Source organism: Lampris incognitus, chromosome 2 (genome assembly GCF_029633865.1).
Source record: "Lampris incognitus isolate fLamInc1 chromosome 2, fLamInc1.hap2, whole genome shotgun sequence".
Lineage (NCBI taxonomy): Eukaryota > Metazoa > Chordata > Actinopteri > Lampriformes > Lampridae > Lampris > Lampris incognitus.
This window is the reverse complement of record NC_079212.1, coordinates 44,675,759-44,698,258: the sequence shown is the minus strand read 5'-3', so window position 1 is coordinate 44,698,258 and position 22,500 is coordinate 44,675,759. Positions and strand designations below refer to the sequence as shown.

At 48.8% G+C, this 22,500-nt stretch overlaps 1 protein-coding gene across 3 annotated transcripts in view; it reads right to left on the bottom strand.

The window, feature by feature from the left end:
* Window positions 1–22,500, bottom strand: part of hdac7a (histone deacetylase 7a) — a 69,230-nt gene that overhangs the window by 10,556 nt on the left and 36,174 nt on the right. For 2 of the 3 annotated variants that reach the window (XR_008809781.1, XM_056273298.1), the window contains exons 2-20: window positions 19,767–19,954; window positions 19,127–19,217; window positions 18,029–18,146; window positions 17,392–17,492; window positions 15,286–15,408; window positions 14,779–14,888; window positions 13,768–13,869; window positions 13,378–13,552; window positions 11,796–12,001; window positions 11,264–11,467; window positions 9,640–9,874; window positions 9,165–9,298; window positions 8,057–8,177; window positions 6,141–6,190; window positions 5,020–5,127; window positions 3,564–3,619; window positions 1,993–2,080; window positions 1,690–1,809; window positions 1,401–1,498 (exon numbers count right to left, since the gene is read on the bottom strand). Coding sequence is in view for 2 of the 3 variants with exons in the window: in XM_056273298.1 (XP_056129273.1) it covers window positions 1,401–1,498; window positions 1,690–1,809; window positions 1,993–2,080; window positions 3,564–3,619; window positions 5,020–5,127; window positions 6,141–6,190; window positions 8,057–8,177; window positions 9,165–9,298; window positions 9,640–9,874; window positions 11,264–11,467; window positions 11,796–12,001; window positions 13,378–13,552; window positions 13,768–13,869; window positions 14,779–14,888; window positions 15,286–15,408; window positions 17,392–17,492; window positions 18,029–18,146; window positions 19,127–19,217; window positions 19,767–19,954 (2,428 nt within the window). In the remaining variant the exon portion in view is untranslated. The remainder of the gene's footprint in view (window positions 1–1,400; window positions 1,499–1,689; window positions 1,810–1,992; window positions 2,081–3,563; window positions 3,620–5,019; window positions 5,128–6,140; window positions 6,191–8,056; window positions 8,178–9,164; window positions 9,299–9,639; window positions 9,875–11,263; window positions 11,468–11,795; window positions 12,002–13,377; window positions 13,553–13,767; window positions 13,870–14,778; window positions 14,889–15,285; window positions 15,409–17,391; window positions 17,493–18,028; window positions 18,147–19,126; window positions 19,218–19,766; window positions 19,955–22,500) is intronic. The other variant, XM_056273299.1, reaches the window with a different exon arrangement.

Below are 22,500 nucleotides of genomic sequence, written 5' to 3'. Positions count from 1 at the left end.
ACTCTGTAGCATCCCTCCACTCTGCTACTCTCATTTCGCTACTATGTAGCATCCCTCCACTCTGCTACTCTCATTTCGCTACTCTGTTGCATCCCTCCACTCTGCTACTCTCATTTCACTACTCTGTAGCATCCCTCCACTCTGCTACTCTCATTTCGCTACTCTGTAGCATCCCTCCACTCTGCTACTCTCATTTCGCTACTCTGTTGCATCCCTCCACTCTGCTACTCTCATTTCGCTACTCTGTAGCATCCCTCCACTCTGCTACTCTCATTTCGCAACTCTGTAGCATCCCTCCACTCTGCTACTCTCATTTCGCTACTCTGTAGCATCCCTCCACTCTGCTCCTCTCATTTCGCTACTCTGTAGCATCCCTCCACTCTGCTACTCTCATTTCGCTACTCTGTAGCATCCCTCCACTCTGCTACTCTCATTTCGCTACTCTGTAGCATCCCTCCACTCTGCTCCTCTCATTTCGCTACTCTGTAGCATCCCTCCACTCTGCTACTCTCATTTCGCTACTCTGCCTCTAAGTGCTGGCCCACCCAATGTGTGTGTGTGTGTGTGTGTGTGTGTGTTTGTGCGTGTGTGTGTGTGTGTCCATTCTGTGTTTGTTTGTTTGTGTGCGTTTTATACATGGAGTGTTAGACGGCATGCTCACGTGTTTGTGTATGTGTGCCTCTTGTGGTTGTCTTGTCTAGTTCATATGTGTTGGTATCTGTGTATATGTGTGCAAGTTTGTGTGCGCACTGTTTCGCCAGCTCTTCCAGTAAGTATGCGGTTGCCACACTTCTTCTCTGGCGTTTCGACACCCAGACGACCAGAAAACCTGAACTACTGAAATTACATTGGCGCAAACCACCCACCGGTGACAATTAACCAGCCGGCGAGCAGGAAATCACGCTGCACGTTTTGTCACACATAAAATCTGGATACAATTTACAGTGAAGTTACAGGGAGTGTTGGCATCACGGCGTGCCAGACACATGTTCTCTAAGTGAAGAGGACGGGCTGGGACATTAACTCTGCTGATGCAAATAAAGCTGGCAACCAAGGATGAATCAGAGGCCGAAGACAGGATTACCCGATTTTCATTCAAAATCTTTATTATTTATTTATTTGTGTTTATTTTATATTTATTACACTAAAACGATGTCATCTGCAAAAAAAACCGTGTCCACGGTCCCAAAGCCCAAACTCATATCCATGGAGAAGATAAAACAGTGCATATGAGTGGTATGTCATCTCCCATAGTACCATAAAACTAAATCAAGGGTTCACACAAGTGTTCTTCATCTAGTCTTCCTCTTCCTCATAAAAACAGCTTATAAAGGAGTTGTCCTTGGCAGAAGGATAGGTCTACCTGTAGTTAAACAGAGGTGCGGTGTAGTGTGTCTTACCTGAAAGCAGCCAGGTACTCAGCGTCTCCCATGGGGGGGTCCAGACCTCCTGTCCATGCTACGTTGACGTTGAAGCCCTCACCGGCTCCAGAACCGGCCTAAAACACAACATGACTAATTAGCCCGCTTCCACTTTAACATGTCTCGAGTCACATCTTAAAACTGCTGTTCTAATTAAACTGCAAGAAACCAAACGACCGATGCAGGTTCCCCCTGTCCAACCAGAACAGGGACAGCACTGGTGCAAAGGGGAAACCCAAACACCGGACCGGATGATGTCTCCCCCCACCTCAGCCGGGGAGCCACTACCAGGGAAGAAATTCCCATCGTCGTAGCGATGCAGAGAGATGTAGAGAACGCTGGGGTCGCTATAGAACACTTCCTGGGTGCCGTTACCATGGTGAACATCCTGGCAACGAGACGGGCGGAAACAAGGACGACATCAGCCATGGAAAAACGACAAGTGAGAGTTCTGCAAGACCACCCGAGACTTCAAACGACACAGCATGAGCAAAGTCACCTGACTCGTAATACCAGCCCAGTGAATAACATCCACCTCTCCACTATCTGAAGTACATCAGCGGTCTCTTACCCAGTCCACGATCAGGATCTTACTGGCACTGAGCTTCTGCTGGAGCTGCTTGGCTGCTATGGCCACCGAGTTGAAATAACAGAAACCCCTGGCAGAGAAAGAAAGAGAGGGGAGACACAGAGAGGACAGCATAATATAAAATAGGATGTATTAGGTGTACGAGACTGTGTTCCAAGGACGCAGGAAAAAGATAATTTTTCAGACACCTTTTTAAAAAACAGGATGAGCGAAGTGTGATGGCCATTAAATAACACGCAAAACGATAAAACACTGAAAAGGGAACGGAATGAAAAAAAATAAAGACAACATAATGATTAAAAAAACAACCGGATGAAAAAAAGCTCATTAAAATATTTTTCAGAAGTGATTTAACAGACGGCATCGACTGCCAGCCGTGACTCCCGGGGCAGTTTGTTGCAGTTTGGGGCCTGGTGGAAAAAGCCAAGTCACTTTTACAAGACTGTGAAACAGCAACGAGACCCTGCCAGGGGATCTAAGACCATCAAACCCGTGCGGGGATTAAAACAGTAGAACGAGTGGTGGGAGTCTAACTTGCGTCCTCGGGAACTCTGGGTTTTAAGCGGTGTTACATGACTTCTCTAGATGTCGAGGTTCACAGGCGAAACCCCGGCAGAGGGGGAGACTCGGAGAGCGCCACGTCTTCGAAGCGTTTGATGGAAAAAAAGGTTAAATACGTTGGTTTCCATCCCATCACTGGGCGGGGGTCCGAGAACGACCTACTTTGTACAGACCCAAGACCCCCACGCCGACACTTCTTGAACAGCAGCTCACTATGGCTGCTCGAGTGTTTCTGCCCGTCTCCCGGTCTCTTCTTATGAGACCTCTGGACATGTGACTGGTTGGCTGCTGTGTGTTAGCCCTTCACTTTCACACGGTTTCACATCGCTTTTGTTCGGGATCATTGCTTCCAACTTCATATGGTGTGACCGAATACAAACATCTTTGGGCAGGGGCGTCCGGGTGGCGTGGTGGTACCAACATGGGAATCGCCGGTTTGAATCCCCATGTTACCTCCAGCTTGGCCGGGCGTCCCTACGGACGCAATTGGCCGCGTCTGCGGGTGGGAAGCCGGATGTGGGTACGAGTCCTGGTTGCTGCCTCCTCTGGTCGGTTGGGGGCACTTGTTCAGGGGGGGGGAGGGGGAACTGGGGGGGAATAGCATGATCCTCCCACGCGCTGCGTCCCCCCCTGGTGAAACTCCTCACTGTCTGGTGAAAAAAAGCGGCCGGCGACTCCACATGTATCGGTGGAGACATGCGGTAGTCTGCGGCCCTCCCCGGATTGGCAGAGGGGGTGGAGCAGTGACCGGGACGGCTCGGAAGAGCGGGGTGATTGGCCGGGTTCAACCGGGGAGAAAAAGGAGGGGGGGGCGGAATCTTCGGGCAGGTAAGCTCAGACGTGAGACGCTCTCCTTGGGGAGATGGGAGTTTGAAAGATGAGAGAAGACGAGTCGGTTGGGGCACACCGCCTCCTTTTAGGTTTCTGACAGTGCAAGTGAGTATAGGGAGACTTGTTATCTCACACACAAACACACACACACAAACACTTACATGGGGTTGGACGGGTCCGCATGGTGCCCCGGCGGTCGGACTACAGCGAAGCCGTTCTGTGGAGAAGAAAGGGGGGAAAAGAACGACATGTCATCCATCTGTGCACCGTTTACAAACTACCGCTGCACGAAACCTGGAGACACACAGAGCTACAAATCCATTAAATGAAAACACTTGAGCAAACATGGCATGGAGCGTACTGATATTTTTAGACAGCGAGCGCTCGTGTGTGTGTGTGTGTGTGTGTTTTGGGGTCTGGGAAGCGTCACACTTCAAGCAACACGCGGTGTTTACACGAGCCGCAAGTACGCCGGCCGTTCGATTAGTGGACAAGAAGGGACCGCTAACGCATGACTCGTTTCAAGGCTTTGTATGTGTGCCAAAACTTTTACAATACCATAAATACTAAGGGCGGATTGAGAGCGGCGTGTGCAGCTTTCTCTGCAGGTTTAAGGCCAGCTGTCTGAGGGACTTTCAAATCAGCCCCGAAATCTCACAAACCGTGAAAAATTACGACAAAAGATTTTTTTTAAGTTAATGGTGAAATGGCAACCTGACCAGCACACTGCACCGTCTGTGCTCGTGGTGTCTAGTGTGCAAACGCACAAGTTTTCTTTCACGATGTGAAGAGCCATTTTTTTTCCTCCCATTCCCCCCCCCCCCTTGTTCTCCCCAATTGCACTTGGCCAATTAATTACCCCGCTCTTCCGAGCCGTCCCGGTCGCTGCTCCGCCCCCCTCTGCCCATCTGGGGAGGGCTGCAGACCACCACATGCCTCCGCCGATACATGTGGAGTCGCCAGCCGCTTCTTTTCCCCTGACGGTGAGGAGTTTCGCCAGGGGATTACGTAGCACGAGAGAGGATCACGCTATCCCCCCCGAACAGGCGCCCCCGACTGACCAGACGAGGCGCTAGTGCAGTGACCAGGACACATACCCACATCCAGCTTCCCACCCAATTGTGTCTGTAGGGACGCCCGACAACGCCGGGGGGATTCGAACCGAGATCCCCGTGTGGGTAGGCAACGGAACAGACCACCACGCCACCCGGACGCCCATAAAACCTGATTTTACAGGTTAAAGGCTCCATCTTATGTTCGCATTTTACAAAGGCTTTGGTAATAAAACATTGTAGGTAGTGCAGGAAGGTCCTAACGTATGAACTGGGCGCCTATTATTGCTTTCCAAGGCCGTTTTCCAGGCCCCATTACAGCGTTTAAAGCCTCAGCGGCTAAGGCTCGCGGGTATACGGCGGAGGAGGACTTTAGTAGGACTTCATATTGTAACGTGCATGGATAAGTAGACACGCTGGCCGCTGGCTCGTGGGTCTGACCCTTTAGTCGAGCGGTTAGTGATGTCTCCTGCGGTGCGGGCGATACAGGTTCGCTTCCCGGCCGCGGCAGTTCCTGTGGTTGCATTGTCCCCCCGAATTCGCTACAATATCAAGGCTGTGTTACCTTCAACTCCCCCTTGGCCACTCTGAACGCCAACTCGGTGACACTGCCGGCCGCCATGCGGGACGCCGTGGAGGTGTGAGACTCGTTCCAGATGGTGTCGTTGTCGACCTGCCCAACACAGAACAGCCATCGTGACGGGGAAACAAGACCGGCGGCTACTCACCGAGCAACGCCGCCACTTTATAGCGCTACATAAACACCTGAAATAACATTACACAAACGGGAAAAAAAATTCCCGGCTTCCTTGTTTCTGTAACTGGCTGACATTTTCTAAACGTGTAGGATTTAAATTCTCCGTACTGGTCGGAACCCCCCCCCCCCCCAACTGCATAGCTGAGTGATCCCATGCAATCTGGAATGTTTATTTATGTGGCTGCCACAACATTGTGTATTATATTTCAGTGTAATTTATTGCGCGCAGTATTATGTTGCATTGTGGTACTGCATTATGTTGAGAGGGATTTCCTTGTGTCGTGCCAATTTTATTCAGCAGATCGGTCTTCCGTTGAGGATGACACGGGAAAACTTGGGATTCACAGAAACCTCGGCGAGGAGAGGATGGCACGATGTACCAATATTGGCTCAGAGTAAGATATGCGTCGTTTTCCCTTCTTTCCATCAGCTCCTTTCTTCCCTCCGCCTTGTGTTTGTTCACAAACTGGCGTGGCCGTCTGTCTGGCTCAGACAATGAAATCCGAGGCATTTCTTTTATCCCTGGTCACAGACATGCCGTTCTCATTAGTCTGACTTGTCACGGCTCTGACACAGACTGTCAGGCCGACTTTAGACCCGGGCCAAGCCGACTCCCTCTTCCTTTTTAATATCCCCTCTTCTTTTTTTCCTCTCTTTCTGTCGCTCTTGTTTTTTCCCCTCCCTCTCATCTTTCTTGCTTCACTTCAAAACAATATTTCCTGTCATCAGCCAAATGATTGTGAGCATGCTGTCATATAGTTTTCCTTCAGAGGTTCCAGGAAATTTGATCAGACATCTTTTTTGGGGGGGTGGGGGTGGGGGGTTGAAAATGACCGAGATGATGTATACATGAACAAGTGCATGTGTGAGTGCATGCATGTGCGTGCATGTGTGTGCGCGTGCATGCGAGTGTGTGGCCTCTTCCTTACCCCTACACCCCCACATGGCAGCATCACGAACATCCTTTGCGAGAGGATTCCTTTGGGATAAAAAGAAAACAGAAAATAGATTTATTCCAACGCGTTAATTGATGAATCTTTACATCTGGAGTGACACTTCCTGTGTGGGTGCTGGAGCCGCTCCGCAGCACCAAGTCACAAGACGGCGAGTAAGCGCTCTTAAAAGGTGCAACAGTTTGCAATTACGATCAAATAGATGATGGATTCAAAGAGGCGTTCTATAGGATACAGATATATGGAGCGTTGTTTGGTCGTATTTTTTCCTCGCCGACCACTTTCATAATTCAAAGAAAGCTCACTGCGGTTGTTCGCTTTGCTTCAAATGGTTATTTATTTGGCTATTTGGCAATAAGATTTAAAGTATGAGTTCGCTTTATCTGCAGACCTCATTAAAATATCGGGTACAATTTAGAATCATCCATCCATGCATCCATCCATTATCCGAACCGCTTATCCTGCCCTCAGGGTCGCAGGGATGCTGGAGCCTCTCCCAATAGTCAGGGGCGGAGCGTGGGTCTCAGCACAAAGGGGGCGGAGCTTCTCGATGAGCCCTTGTGATAGTCATTTTAAAATTCAAAAACTGTAAACTAGCTGACATCTCAGTCCGCTAGTGGTAAAAAAGGCTATAGCCTTTATAGGGGCCGTTAATATCTATGTATAGGGGCCCTGTACTGCACTGTATTTTTTATCATTAGTCGACTTTATGAGTGTGTCACTGAATGCGTCGGAGTCCCGAGACCCGGTGCGTTCACGGACGCTCGTAAACTCGGCAACAGAGCTCCAAACGGGGCCCCCCGACCCTGTGGGCCCTGGGGCGACCGCCCCCATGCCCCCGCTCTGGCTCCGCCACAGCCAATAGTCATTGGATGGCAGGCGGGGAGACACCCTGGACAGGCCGCCAGGCCATCACAGGGACGACTCCAACACACACATTCACACCTAGGGACAATTTAGTACGGCCGATTCACCTGACCTACATGTCTTTGGACTGTGGGAGGAAACCGGAGCCCCCGGAGGAAACCCACACAGATAGGGGAGAACATGCAAACTCCACACAGAGGACGACCCGGGACGACCCACCAAGGCTGGACTACCCCAGGGCCCGAACCCAGGACCTTCTCGCTGTGAGGTGACCGTGCTAACCACTGCGCCACCCTAATTTACACTCAAACAGACAAAAGCTTCACTGACCCCTTCAGTATTGAGACACACATCCGTTTGCTTTCCACAGTAAAGTCCAGTGCAGCTATCGCGTGAGTCTTCAGAAACAGTGATATACTGCACCTTCTTTCAGGGAGGCAAACCTCACAGTCACGTGTATTTTAAGATGTTCGACTGGGGGATAAAACGTCACAAACCATGCATCTTAGTTGTGACTTTCTATTCAGTAAACGTGTGCAGCGGTGTGCAGCGGTGTGCAGAGGTGAGCAGTTGCAGCCAACACTATGAGGCTGCAGGACCTGCTGCTCTCAAGCGCAACGGTCTGCAGATGTCCTGCGCAGACAGGCGGCTTCATTTTTAAAGAGCTGCCCCTATCTGACATATATTCGGGATAAACACAAATTACAGGGACGATACATGTGACTGCACCGTGTGCTTCCTGTTTTTCATTAAACGATTGTCTCGCTGAGCCGCGCCGAAGTCCCAGCTCCAAGACTCAGCAGTTTTCTCAATGTTGCATTGATCAGCGGAGGTTTTATCTCTGTGATTTTAAATGATGCCAGATGACGTTTTAATGAGGTCCGGGTTTAAAAAAAAAAACAAAAAAGTGAAGCTATCAGCATATATCAATAATTTATTTTTTTTATTTTTATTTTTTAGAGCTTAATTGTCTACATTCAAAGCATCTCTCCATGACCCAGCCCAAAGACACGTGTGTGACGTACCGGCTAACTTGCGGTTGTCCAGTTTGAGTCTGTTGAGCGGGTTGGTGCCGTAGAGCAGGACGTGGCGTTCCGTGTGGACGGACTGCAGCTCCTCCAACGTGGCCTTCCTCCCACGGATACTCTGTGTGCACAGACAACGTGTAGATATAAGTCTCTACAGACCCGCAATGATGAGAAACGTGAACGCGCCGACAGACTGATGCTTCGCCACGGTGAATTTTTTTTTTTTTTACAATGAAGAATCTGCCAATACAGATCTATATTGACAGGAAGAAAGAAAGAAAGACAGTATTTGCTAGAATGACTTTTTTGTTTTATACATTATTACCAGCATGGAGAAGTAAATGAAGGATTAAATCACACAATACATAAATAGGCGACGACCAGGGTGAACAAATATGACATATTTTAGCAGATATTTTGGATGGAGAGAACAATTTTTTTTACCCCCCCCCTTTTCTCCCCAATTGTATCCAGCCAATTACCCCACTCTTACGAACCGTCGCTGCTCCACCCCCTCTGCAGATCCGAGGAGGGCTGCAGCCTACCACGTGCCTCCTCCGATAGATGTGGAATCGCCAGTTGCTTCTTTTCACCTGACAGTGAGGAATTTCGCCAGGGGGACATAGCGTGTGGGAGGATCACGTTACCCCCCGCCCCCCAGTTCCTCCTCCCCCTAAACAGGCGCCCTCCCCCACCAACCAGAGGAGGCGCTAGTGCAGTGACCAGGACACATACCCACATCTAGCTTCCAACCTACAGACACAGCCAATCGTGTCTGTAGGGACGCCTGACCAAGCCGGAGGTAACACGGGGATTCGAACCGGCGATCCCCGTGTTGGTAGGCAAAGGAATAGACTGCTGCACTACCCGGACGTGGAGAGAATAAACTTCACAAAATAGCCCAGTTGCTGTAGACTGTGGAGACATATAGAGAAATCTCTGGGACAGACCACCTCCACTCTCAGACTAAACTCATACGACACAGTAGAACCACGTCTGTTCTCTGCTGGCACCTACTGATCCCCTGACTATGACCTCTGGCGCTGCGGGCCGCACATGTTTGTGTGTGTGTGTGTGTGTGTGTGTGTGTGTGCGTGTGTTATACCTCGCACTGTCCCCTCAGGCCTCTCTCCTGTAGCCGTGACCAAATGCTCTGAATCCTCCCAGCATGCTCTGGGTGACTGCTATTGTCTCCACATGTACATTGGTGCTTGAGCATGTGAGAGTCATACACCAAGCCTGCATATAAACACACGCACACACACACACACACACACACACACACACACACACACACACACACACACACACACACACACACAAAAGGTTGAACCCATAAATAGCTTCTCGTTAAATAATGTTTAATGGAGAACACATTATTTGCTGAAAATAATTTTGAAAGTAAGTGAAACGTGTCACTTTTCACTTGCTGACATGTATTGGTCTTTTGAAGGCCTGTGAGACAACATAACACTAACTATCTCAGTATGAGCACGGCACGATATGGTTCATGAATAAATAAAACATGTCCCTGTGAAAAGCAGCATGTATAGGTACCCGGATGTGTGCGTCTCACTCACCAGTTGTGAAGCGCGGCTTGCTAGTGGTGTCTTGCGCAGCCAGGGTCAGGGGTTTATCAGACAGGCCGAGAGAGGTAGATGCCGGGGAGGACTGGGTGCGAGACAGGGGGCGATGGGCCACCGCCGCACTGCTCACGCCGCCGCCGCTGAGTATCATGGGAACCGCCAGGGTCTCCATTTGGGCCGTCTGACGACGAAGCTGCTGCAGCTGCTTTTGCTGTTCCCATAGCAATGACTAGATAGAGATAGAGATGGGGGGGGGGTCATGGGAGAATGACATGAGAGCGCAGATGACCAAAGAGAACAGAGGGGGAAATAATTTCTAGCGACATGTAGGTCATGAAGCGTGGCTCGGTTCGGCCATTAAATTATTATAAGTTATTTTGTAACACCTACAACTGTTTTATCAATGACCATCTCAATGCACTTTTACAGTGAACCTGGAAATCTCCACACTTCACGTATGGACACTAGTGACTCAAATGTGAATTTAGGGTGCCACCTACAGGACTGCTACGTGAAGTGCAGTCATCAACCGCTCACGTTATTTACAAAACTGATTTAACAGTTTTTCTACATGTAAAATGTAATATAATGTGTCAAATGACTTGCTCCACCAGCAGTGATGGTGTGCAGTGGGAACTCGTTATATTTCTCTGTGCCTCAAGTAATCAATTATTTTTAATTTTAACTAAGCTGCAAATTAAAACTGTTTAAATACCCAGAAAATAACTTATCACTTATGTAAAACCTTTTGCTTTGTTGACAGATCACCTTTTTTTTTCTTCTCCCCTTTTTCTCCCTGATTGTACTTGGCCAATCACCCCACTCTTCCGAGCTGTCCCAGTCGCTGCTCCACCTCCTCTGCCGATCCCAGGAGGGCTGAAGACTACCACATGCCTCCTCCGGTACATGTGGAGTCGCCAGCTGCTTCTTTTCACCTGACAATGAAGAAGTTTCACCGGGGGGACATGGCGTGTGGGAGGATCACACTATTCCCTCTAGTTCCCCCTCCCCCCTGAACAGGCGCCCCGACCGACCAGAGGAGGCGCTAGTGCAGCGACCAGGACACATACCCACATCTGGCTTCCCACCCGCAGACACGGCCAACTGTGTTTGTAGGGACGCCCGACCAAGCCGGAGGTAACACGGGGATTCGAACCGGCGATCCCAGTGTTGGTAGGCAACAGAATAGACCACTACGCTACCTTGACGCTCAACAGATCACGTTTGACAGATTGAGATAGAAGCAAATATTTCCCTTCCAGTGTCTGGCATCTGTAAAGCAGACAACACACACTAGAAAATGACAAAGATTTTCCAGTGTTGTGTTTCTGCAAAAAGCTTGAGCATATGTTAATCAAATTTGTTTGTTTGTTACACTTGGTTGCATCTCTGAACAGAACATCCTATTCTGTTCCAGGCGGCAGGCTCTGCACTCGTACTGAAAACTAAAACTTTAGAGTCACTTTCTTGTGCATGTGGAAGGAGTTAGAGCCTGGTGATCTGCACGTATTTGAGCACACAAGTAGCAGCCCGAGGAGCCTGCAACCAGGTTAAATACCCCCCCCCCGCCCCCAAATACATGTCAGCTCTGTGAGTGTGTCAGTGGGTGTTCTCCAACCTGGTTGAGGATGAGTGCGTGTTGAAGGTTAATCTGCTCTCCCTGGCTCTCGGCTGTGGTTGCCTCCATCTCTCTGAGTGACTCCGCCCTCGGCCTGCTCTGATAAGAGTGTTCAGCGGGAGACGTCTCACCCCCATCCTCTGAGTCCATCTCCTCAGAGGGGATCTGACGTAGTCTGGGTTTCTCGCTGGATTTAGACATCAGCTGGACACACACATATGCAGATACAAGTGAGGTCGTGCAAAATCTGGTGCAAACCCATCAGAATATCAATCTAAATACACACAAATGTATGCTTGCACGCACACACAAAGAATGAACACAACAGTATCAAATTAAGTGTTAAAAACTCTTTATAACACTCCCTTCATTCAAAGAAATCGATTAAGCAAAATAGTTTGAGCCAGTGAAATAAACAGAAATCATTGGCATTACTGGGATTCACCTCCTCCTACTACGTCACAGAAACGTGGGGTAAACGGGATAATCTCTGTGGTCAGTGTATCTGTGTCCAACACCCAGTACTCCTTACTTTGCCCAGCTGAGTCTGCTGTTTGAGCCTCTCCAGTAGTTGTGCATTGTGCTGCTGCTGAAGCAGGTGTGTGTGCAGGGGCCGCGGGCTCTGGGGTAGGGGCTCTGAGCGCGTTCTGCTCAGGGGCTTGTGGGGTTGGCTGCCTCCCGGGGCCAGGCGGTCTAACTGAGGGGCAAACTGCAGTGGTACGGGGCCAAGGCCCGGAACTGGGGGACAGAGGGGAACAGAGAGAAGGTAGGAGGGTAAGGGAGACAGATGGCAACAAAGAAAAGAGGTAGGGTGGTTTATGTGTTGTTACAATGTATTTATTTCACATCAGAGAATCTTTATTTTGTGCACAGTGTTAACAGTAGACTGTATTTAAGATTTCTGAATCCTTGCAAGCAATAATCTGGGATTTATATCACAGCCATTTCTGGGTTAATTAACTTTGACCCTAACACGGGACAGCACACACCTGATACAACCACTAGGTGGTACTCTAACATAGTGTAACGTGCATGGATAAGTAAACATGTTGGGTCGGACCCTTTATTCGAATGGTTAACGTTGTCGCTTGCGGGAGACACGGGTTCGCGTCCCGGCTGTGGTGACGGTCTCCCAGACTGCCCCCCGAATTCGCTACAGTATTAAGAAGTTAACACGATGGATCTTTTTTTTTCCTTTGAATTTCCCCCCATTTTTCTCCCCAGTTGTATCCAGCCACTCTTCCAAGCCGTCCCGGTCGCTGCTCCGCCCCCTCTGCCGATCCGGGGAGGGCTGCAGACTACCACATGCCTCCCCCGGTACATGTGTAGTCGCCAGCCGCTTCTCTTCACCTGATGGTGAGGAGTTTCACCAGGGGGACGTAGTGCGCGGGAGGATCACGCTATTCCCCCCAGGCCCCCCCCCCGAACAGGCGCCCCGACCGACCAGAGGAGGTGCTAGTGCAGCGACCAGGACACATACCCACATCTGGCTTCCCACCCGCAAACACAGCCAATTGTGTCTGTAGGGACGCCCGACCAAGCCGGCGGCAACACGGGGATTCGAACCAGGGTCCCCGTGTTGATAGGGAACGGAATAGGTCGCCACGCCGCCCGGACCCTAACCTCACCCTTAACCAACCTAAGCAACGGAGGCAACGAGTACTAGCCAATCAGAGGCATCGGGTCTTGGCGTGGACATAGTAGGATTCGTAAATTCGCCGCCCGGACGCCCAGGGTTAATTAACTTTGACCCTAACAAAGGACAGCGCCTACCTGATACAACCACTAGGTGGTGCCCCAACATATTAACAAGTTAACAAAATGGATAATGAGGGGGATGACAACAAACCACAGGCCGTGTTCCTATGAACTCTCTAGGTCAACAAAAACGAGCACGTTTGAAGATATGGAAATACATAAAGGGATATGCCTGTTGATATTTTGTGTTGGCCTTTGACTGTTTCTCTATGTTTGAGCACATGATTGCATGTGGTTGTATGTACACTATGTCCAGTGTGTGTGTGTGTGTGTGTGTGTGTGTGTGTGTGTGTGTGTGTGTGTGTGTGTGTGTGTGTGTGTGTGTGTGTGTTTGTGTGTGTGTGTGTGAACCTCACCAGCGAGTAGTGGGGTGTGCACCAGTGCAGAGGGCTCCAGGATGATGACAGGTTGAAGGTGAGGGGACAGCTGCCCAGCCTGCTCCTCCCTGCCCAGGGGAAGAAACACCGGGGAGCCACCGGCCGTCACCACCGGTACCCTGCCCACCTTCAGAGAGGACAGGTCTCCATCAACCTGCACGGAGAAGCAGGATCAGAGTTTTGCAGACAGATATTCTTCTCTCCTTACAGCCTCCAGATGTTTCCTAAGACATTCGTACTTGCTAATCTTCACGTCCGATTAGAGCTGTGAAGTGACTTCCACACTAAACTAAAATGTGCAAATATACCCAGAATGCAGAGGGTTAAATAGTGTATCGCCACTTTAGTACAACAAGCTGAAGTATTTACCCTGGCATTGGCAGGCAGTCCGAGGGTGATGGTGGGCAGAGTGGATGGACTATGGACAGTGAAGTTAGATAGAGAGCCATCTTGAAGCAGCAGCCGCTGAGCCTGGGCATATAAAACAAAGATTTATATCCGTTCAGAAATATGGGAACCAAACCTACTGGTGTGTTGTCAGCTGTATATCTTATAATACTCAGCCTTTCTTTGTTCATACCCCAGAAAGGTGAACTGTTGCGTCCAGATGAACTGATTCACCTCCCTGGGATTTCCTTACCTGGATGATTGAGCATGGATCAAGACATTCTTAGCCCACACTTCTTGGCTTAAGCCCTTCTCTCGTTCGAAACCCTAACTATCAGTTTGCCTTATCGATCTTTGATCTCTGTGCCCATCCTTCATTTCTCCTCCTACACTGGGCTCGACCCCTCCATGATTTGTGTTCCTACATGATGGCGGGCTTGATCCATCATTTTCTTTTTTTCGCTAGACCACATTCTACTTTGCCGCTTAATTGGCTTTCGCTCCTGAGCTGTTTATGACATCGGGGGGGGGGGGGGGGGTCGTGACTCATCCAACACGGCAGGTGTGAGCGGTGCCGCCCGGCACCATATTTCTGTGATTAAATGTAAAAATGCATGAACAGATGACAAACAGTCAATGTTCCCGTGCTCTTGTGTCATTGTTTTAAACATGTCATTTACTCGGCACGTCGCCGCGGCTCACGCATATGAAACGAGTAGTAAACATGCTGGCGGGGCACACGCGGCCATTTGAACTCGCTCTCCCCTGCAAAACATACTCGCTTTGGTTGCCTCGTGCTCATCTCAAATGCCTCCAATTTTCAACTCGACTCAAAAGGCGACGAGCTGATCTGGTAAAAGTTGTGTTTCAGCATATGGGCAATGAGTGTAATTAGTTTCCATTTTGGCCCTCAGTCTATACAGCAATAAGTACATTACACATACCGTGTGTGTGTGTGTGTGTGTGTGTGTGTGTGTGTGTACAGTGGCTAACCTCATGTGAGAGGCCTCCAGCAGATGGCAGTAGCCCATTGTCGTTGGGCAGACTGTCATTTGGGGAACTACATCCAGAGACTGGAGTACTACTGCTGCTCGGGGATGAGTCTGGAGTGGGAGTAAGTGGGTGAGTGAGTGAGAGAGAGAGAGAGAGAGAGAGTGAGAGAGAGTGAGAGAGAGAGAGAGAGAGAGAGAGAGAGAGAGGAGAGAGAGAGAGAGAGAGAGAGAGAGAGAGAGAGAGAGAGAGAGAGAGAGAGAGAGAGAGAGAGAGAGAGAGAAACAGACAAACAGAAAGAGAAGGGGATGGGTTAACGTTCGCACGGAGTTCATATTTTGCCACTTGACATGCTCGTCATCTTGTTGTGTTCCTCGTCTCTCCACATTCACTGATTAATAATCATGCCCTATTGGAAATAATAATTAACCAATTAACATCATTAGGACTAACATGGTGTGCGTGCATGTGCTTTTGAATGTTGGTGCACGTTTATGGACGCACACTGACCCAATGTGTCAGGTACTCTGTGTCTGACGGTGGGCGGGGCGCTCTCTTTGCGGGTGAGCGGGCTCTTGCGGGTGTTCAGGTGTTTCTTCAGTTTGTGTTTCACCTTCAGGTTGGGTTCTGACGCTGATCCGCCCACATGGGAAGACACGATGCAAATAATTAGAAGTAATAAATAATAAATAAATAAATATAATAATTATAATATAATTGTAATGAATTAGGATACAATCTAAATAATTACAATATAATCTAAATAAGTATAATAATAAATAATAAATAAATAATTAGGGTGAACACATATCACGGGAATTTTTTAATATATATATATATATATATATATATATATATATATATATATGAATATTTTTATATTTATTTTTTTTATTTATGACATTTTTCCCTCATTTTCCCCCCAGTTGTACTTGGCCAATTACCCCACTCTTCTGAGCGGTCCCGGTCGCTGCTCCACCCCCTCTGCCGATCCGGGGAGGGCTGCAGACTACCACATGCCTCCTCCAATACATGTGGAGTCGCCAGCCGCTTCTTTTCACCTGACAGTGAGGAGTTTCGCCAGGCGGACGTAACGGGTCGGAGGATCACGCTATTCCCCCCCGAACAGGCGCCCCGATCGACCAGAGGACGCGCTAGTGCAGCGATCAGGACACATATCCACATCTGGTTTCTCACCAGCAGACACAACCAATTGTGTCTGTAGGGACGCTCCACCAAGCCGGAGGTAACACAACACAGGGATTCGAACCGGCGATCCCCGTGTCGGTAGCCAACAGAATAGACTGCTACGCTACCCGGACGCCCCTGAAATGAGTATATTTTAATTTGCAGAGTGATGAGATTGTTTAATAAATCCCCATCCTTGAGAGTGACAGCAGAGGCTTAACTCAAAGGGAAATGAGTTAAGACACTGGTAGTATATCTCTGAATGAAAGAAAATGGGGTGTAAAATATGTGTCCACAGCTGCTCTGGGTTGTAAGACAAGCTAACCCATACTGGACTGTGCAGGATGTTGTTGTAGTAGCTGACAGGCCTTTTTTTCAGATGTTACATGATAACAACAAATGCCGAGTAAGGACGGCCAACTGGAAACACCTGGAATAACGTTTGTGTTGGTCAGCGCGTTATGTTAATTAATACATGTGTGCAATAAAGTACTACCACAATACTATTATTTTAACTACCCAAAGTATCACACTTTTCATCACGATAACAAGGAATGCCAATTCTTTTATGTCATAAAACAGGAAAATTAAAGACTATTTAGTTTGGAAAATTGTTGAAAGCAATTACTCCAGTAATCTTTACAGTGGATTTCTTCCCATTAACAACGGAATCAGTAGTGCTCCCCCCCCATTTTTCTCCCCAATTGTATCCAGCCAATTACCCCACTCTTCCAAGCCGTCCTACTTGCTGCTCCACCCCCTCTGCTGATCCGGGGAGGGCTGCAGACTACCATGTCTCCTCCGATACCTGTGGAGTCGCCAGCTGCTTTTCACCTGACAGTAGGGAGTTTCACCAGGGGGATGTAGCACGTGGGAGGATCACGCTATTCCCCCTAGTTCCCCCTCCTCCCCGAACAGGCATCCCGACCAACCAGAGGGGCGCTAGTGCAGCGAGCAGGACACATACCTACATCCAGCTTCCCACCCGCAATTGTGTCTGTAAGGACGCCCGACCAAGTCGGAGGTAACACGGGGATTTGAACCAGTGACCCCCGTGTTGGTAGGCAATGGAATAGACCGCCACGCCATCCGGACGCCTGAAATCAGTAATGCTTTTAAAGGGGAAGAGCTGGAAAACGAGTCCACATCGGGCACATAAAGCATATCATTACCCAGTTTTGTAAAGTACGATTTTCTGGTAAGGTCCATGATAAAAGCTGTATGCGTCATTTAGCTTGTTAGCTAAACTGTTTAGCAGTCACACATCCTTTTGAAGGAGGGATGCTTGCATCAGTTTTATGCACGGTGACAGCAGTAAATATAATCTGAAAATAACATGGTTACCGAATGAAGAGTAAATATAACACTATTTCTCTAAGCAGGCGCCAAAGCAGGTCTCGGTTTGCTGGTGCAGCGTTAGCGCATTACCTGCCCTTCGCAGGGGAGTCTCGTCCGAGCCCTCGCTGGGGGGGTGCAGGGGGGAGGAGACCAGAGGCTGGGAGGGAATGCTGGGATCTGGAGCCAGCTCTCTGGAAAAAACACAATACACACCATACATATAGATATCCACATGCACATACACCAAATCAGTATCCAGAAGAAACTGTTACCCATTGATCAACCAGTCCGCCTACCGTCCTGTCACTTATGTACTACTGCTGGTATGTAATACTCAAGGCTCAGCCTTTTTGGTTTTTACCGATTTTCACCGAAAAATACACAGATTTTTAAACTGATTTTCACCCGGATTTTATGTTTCCACGGATCCAAAAGTTGTTCCTGTTCGTGTGAGGTTATGTAACAGTGCCCTCTTGTGGCGAAATTCGGCATGATGGATGGCTTTGAAAAATAAAAACCAAAAACACTGAGCTGTGGTAATACTACGATAAATTAAAATGCACCAACGGCCATGTTTTAATACCAGGCCATTTAGTTCTACTCTCTCCGTTCATTTCATCCACTCAACCCAATTACTGGTGACCGACTGTGTGTGTGTGTGTGTGTGTGTGTGTGTGTGTGTGTGTGTGTGTGTGTGTGTGTGTGTGTGTGTGTGTGTGTGTGTTACCTGTATGCTACAGGACTAGTCAGGGGGTTGGAGTTTGTTCTCTCCAGGGCCGCCTGCTTTTGCTTTTTAAGAATCACTTCCTGGAGTTTCTGTTTCACGAGGGAACTGGCCACTGCACCTGTCAATCAAACCACACAACAACAAACTAATTTAAAAAATAAATAAATAAAAGAAACTAAGCAGCTGCTGAACAACTGGATGCTAATATTGAGGGAAGCTTCTTTACCAATTAATATATTCTGTGGAAAATGTACCTGTTACCCTGTACAATGTCATGCTAGTGCAACAGTGTGGGACCACTGTGTGACGTGTAGACTCGCTAACCCGTTGGCTAACGGGTCCAACCCTTTAGCTGACTGGTTAGCACAGTCACCCGTGGTGCGGGGAACTCAGGTTTGATTCCGCCTGCCCCCTGAATTCCCGCTACATTTGGTGGCAGCGGTGGGATGCATATGCGCTCAGAGGTATGAGGGGGAGCAGGCGAGATTGAACCCGAGTTCCCCGCACCACAGGCGACAGCGCTAACCGGTCAACTAAAGGGTCGGACCCCCCAGCCAACGGGCTAGCGAGTCTACACATCCGTGGTCGTACACTGTTACAATATGTGTTCAGGAGCACGCATTAGTGTGTGTGTGTGTGTGTGTGTGTGTGTGTGTGTGTTTACATCTGAGGGTCAGTGCCCGTGCACAGAGGGTACAGGAGGTGTCAGGATTGATAGGGTCAATATTGACCCGGTGACTCCATGTGTACACAGCCAGGCTATATTTAACTCTGCTGTTAAGCGTTCGACTGACCCATTCATATTTAGCTCCATTTAGCTTCACAGGTTAACACATCCGTCACGAGGTCTTGGTCACTGTGGCCAAGAACAGCGAGCCAGCCTGTTACCAGTTTCCAAAAGGTGAACTTACACAAACCCGATTCAAACCTCTGTAAGGTTTGCCAATAATGTAAACCTCAGAGAAAATATACATATTAAACTGCCAATTAAAGCAAATGTATACTTGTAACAACAGTAGATTGTAAAGTGTGTGTGTGTGTGTGTGTGTGTGTGTGTGTGTGTGTGTGTGTGTGTGTGTGTGTGTGTGTGTGTCTCACTCTGTTGACTCTTGTCCTTGTGTTTCAGCTGCTGCAGCTCCTGCTGTTTCTCCTGCTGCTCCTGCTCTCGCCTCCTCTGTTCCATGTTAAACTAGAACACACACACACACAAACACACATAAAATGAACAACTCACAACTTTTAAAATGGGTGTTATACGTACCAATATAATTCTAATACAACAGTTATTGCTCACATCATAGCATTTATTCAAGGGTTTCACCTTGAAACGGCGTCGTCGTCACTTTAAGAGAGACATACTTGAGATTCCCGGAGTAAAAAACAAATGATCCAATAATTAAAATTAAAGATTTGCAGGCAAAGTCCTTAAAACGGTGACTAACTCGTACATTTTTCCGGAATGAGTTTCTCTTTTATGTTGGCTATCGTTTTGCACGAGACGGTGTTCCCTTTTCCTGAGGGTGGAGATTGAACTTTCTGAGAATTTTTTTTTTCAATTATCCAATAGTCCACTTCTCTGCCCACTTCTCTCCAGTCCATCGTCCCTCCCCTTCAATTTTTGGTCAAAGATTTAAAATGCCGCACAGCCAATATTTTCTCTCATTTAACACGTTGGCGGTGATGAGGTTTAAAGACTGACTTGGCGAGGCCCGAGAGCGGCTGCCGCCTGCTTCCTTACCCGGATGTGCTGGTGGAGCTGCTGCTGGGAAAAGGGGGTGCAGGGCTGCGGGGAGAAGGGGGCGAGGAGGAGCGGGGGGTGCAGCGGGGTCAGCAGCGCTGTGTCTGAACTGGGACGCATCACCCGCTCTCCTACTCGCAGGTCCATGGGGAGCGATGGGCACGGAGCTGGCACAGCCACCGAGGAGTCTGGGAGCACAGGTGGGGGGGGGGGGCAGAGGAGAAGGAAAGGGGGGCAAGTTGGTTGAGGGAAGAGGGGAGGAAAGGGTGTGATTTGAGAGGGGAGGAGTGGCGAGACAGGAGAAGTAATGAGAAATGGGTTCGGTGATATGAAGGACAGAAACAGCATTTTGACTTTTTGTTTGGCTTTATGTGGAGCAATAATTGGGACGGCGGATCAAGAGCACAGAAAAGTTGTTCTAAACACAAGAATGACAACAAAATTGAGAACAAAACACATGACTCTTATGCTTAGTTGCTCCACTAGGATGCAGTAAGGTCCCTTCACTGTCGTTCTCTGTAACTCTCTCACTTAATAGTTTGATATCCCTCACATTCATATTCATATTTGGAAGCGGGGCAGGCTAAGCTAACCTCTAGCCCACACAGACCGGAAGCTCTGATAACACCGAGGGCGGTCTGGCGGCGGCCTCGCCTAGCGTTGACTGTGTTTTAGGTGTCGTCGTGTGGAGTGCGGGGTTGGTGTGTCAGGGGTGTCTGGGTGGGAGAGCTGGCATTGGATTGGCTAAGCTAACTGCTAGCCCACGCGGACTGGCAGTTCCGACAGTCATCCTGGCGTTCGCTCTCTTGGACAGTGAATTTTTTTTGTGTGGTATGTTGGATATACGTTGGCTATAGGGTGGCATGGCGGCGCAGTGGTTAGCGCGGTCGCCTCACGGCAAGAAGGTCCTGGGTTCGAGCCCTGGGGTAGTCCAACCTCGGGGGTCGTCCCGGGTCGTCCTTTGTGTGGAGTTTGCATGTTCTCCCCATGTCTGCGTGGGTTTCCTCCGGGTGCTCTGGTTTCCTCCCACAGTCCAAAGACATGTAGGTCAGGTGAATCGGTCATACTAAATTGTCCCTAGGTGTGAATGTGTGTGTTGGCCCTGTGATGGCCTGGCAGCCTGTCCAGGGTGTCTCCCCTCCTGCCGCCCAATGACTGCTAGGATAGGCTCCGGCATCCCCGTGACCCTTAGAGCAGGATAAGCGATTTGGCTAATGGATGGATGGATGGATGGATGGATGTTGGATATACTATGTGTTTTGTAGTTTGCATATAGTATGTGTTCTTGTAGTTTGGATATGTGTCTTTGTGTTGCTCTGCTGTGTTCTGGGGGAAACGATATTTCGTTTCATGTGCGCAGGGGAATGAAATAACATGACAAATAAATATTCCTGATTCTCAGTTATTATATCTGATGGCACAAACACAGCAGCAAACTCATAAACTCTTTCTGGCAACCTGCTAAGGTCTCTCTCTCTCTTGCTCTCTTTCTCTCTCTCTCTCTCTCTCTTGCTTGCTCTCTCTCTCTCTCCTCTCCTCTCTCTGGCCAGTGGTGGCAGATTTTCATGCTTTTTGCATGCTATTGGGGCTATTTGCATTGCATGGCTGAGTCAATGGGAAAGATTGCCTCATCCAGCGCTAAAAACAGGATCCCGGAAGGGAACAGCTTGGGAAAGAGCTGGGGGGTGTTTTTTGTCGATTGCACACACACACACACACACACACACACACACACACACACACACACACACACACACACACACACACAGGTGCATTCTATAAAGCAACATAAAAATCCACCTGTACCTGTGTATGCACAAACCCACAAGACACATGCTGCAAAGGACACACATATGTCTGAGGATCCGGCGCGCACACACACACACACACACACACACACACACACACACACACACACACAGTACAAGCAGTGAAGTGGCTTGACATGACACCAGTGCCACACTGCTGAGCCTGGCGTGTTACTCCAGACCAGCAGTCATTCCAAGAAGTCGGTGCACAGCGTGTGAAGAACATCTCACTCATCACATGACTCCGTCACAGCAGCGCAACACATGCTGAAACGGAAGTACTGCAGAGATCTCAAGACCCAACAGGTTATACCATACTGAGGAGAGGAGAGGAGAGGAGAAGAGAGGAGAGGAGAGGAGAGGAGAGATCTAAAGACTCAACAGGTTCTACCATACTGAAGAGGAGAGAAGAGAGGAGAAGAGAAGAGGAGAGAAGAGAAGAGAAGAGATCTAAAGACTCAACAGGTTCTACCATACTGAAGAGAAGAGAAGAGAAGAGAAGAGGAAGAGAAGAGAAGAGAAGAGAAGAGAAGAGAAGAGAAGAGAAGAGGAGAGGAGAGAAGAGGAGAGAAGAGATCTAAAGACTCAACAGGTTCTACCATACTGAAGAGGAGAGAAGAGAAGAGAAGAGAAGAGAAGAGAAGAGAAGAGAAGAGAAGAGAAGAGAAGAGAAGAGAAGAGAAGAGAAGAGAAGAGAATAAAGCCAACCTTGCTGGAATGAAATAGAATAATATGTGTTTTGCAGAAAGAGAAGCAGAAGGTGACAGAGACTTGTGCTGGGGTCAAAGTTAGACATCACACAAATATATACTTCTAGTTAACTGATACTACTGAAGTATGTGTGTGTGTGTGTGTGTGTGTGTGTGTGTGTGTGAGAGAGAGAGAGAGAGAGAGAGAGAGAGAGAGAGAGAGAGAGAGAGAGAGAG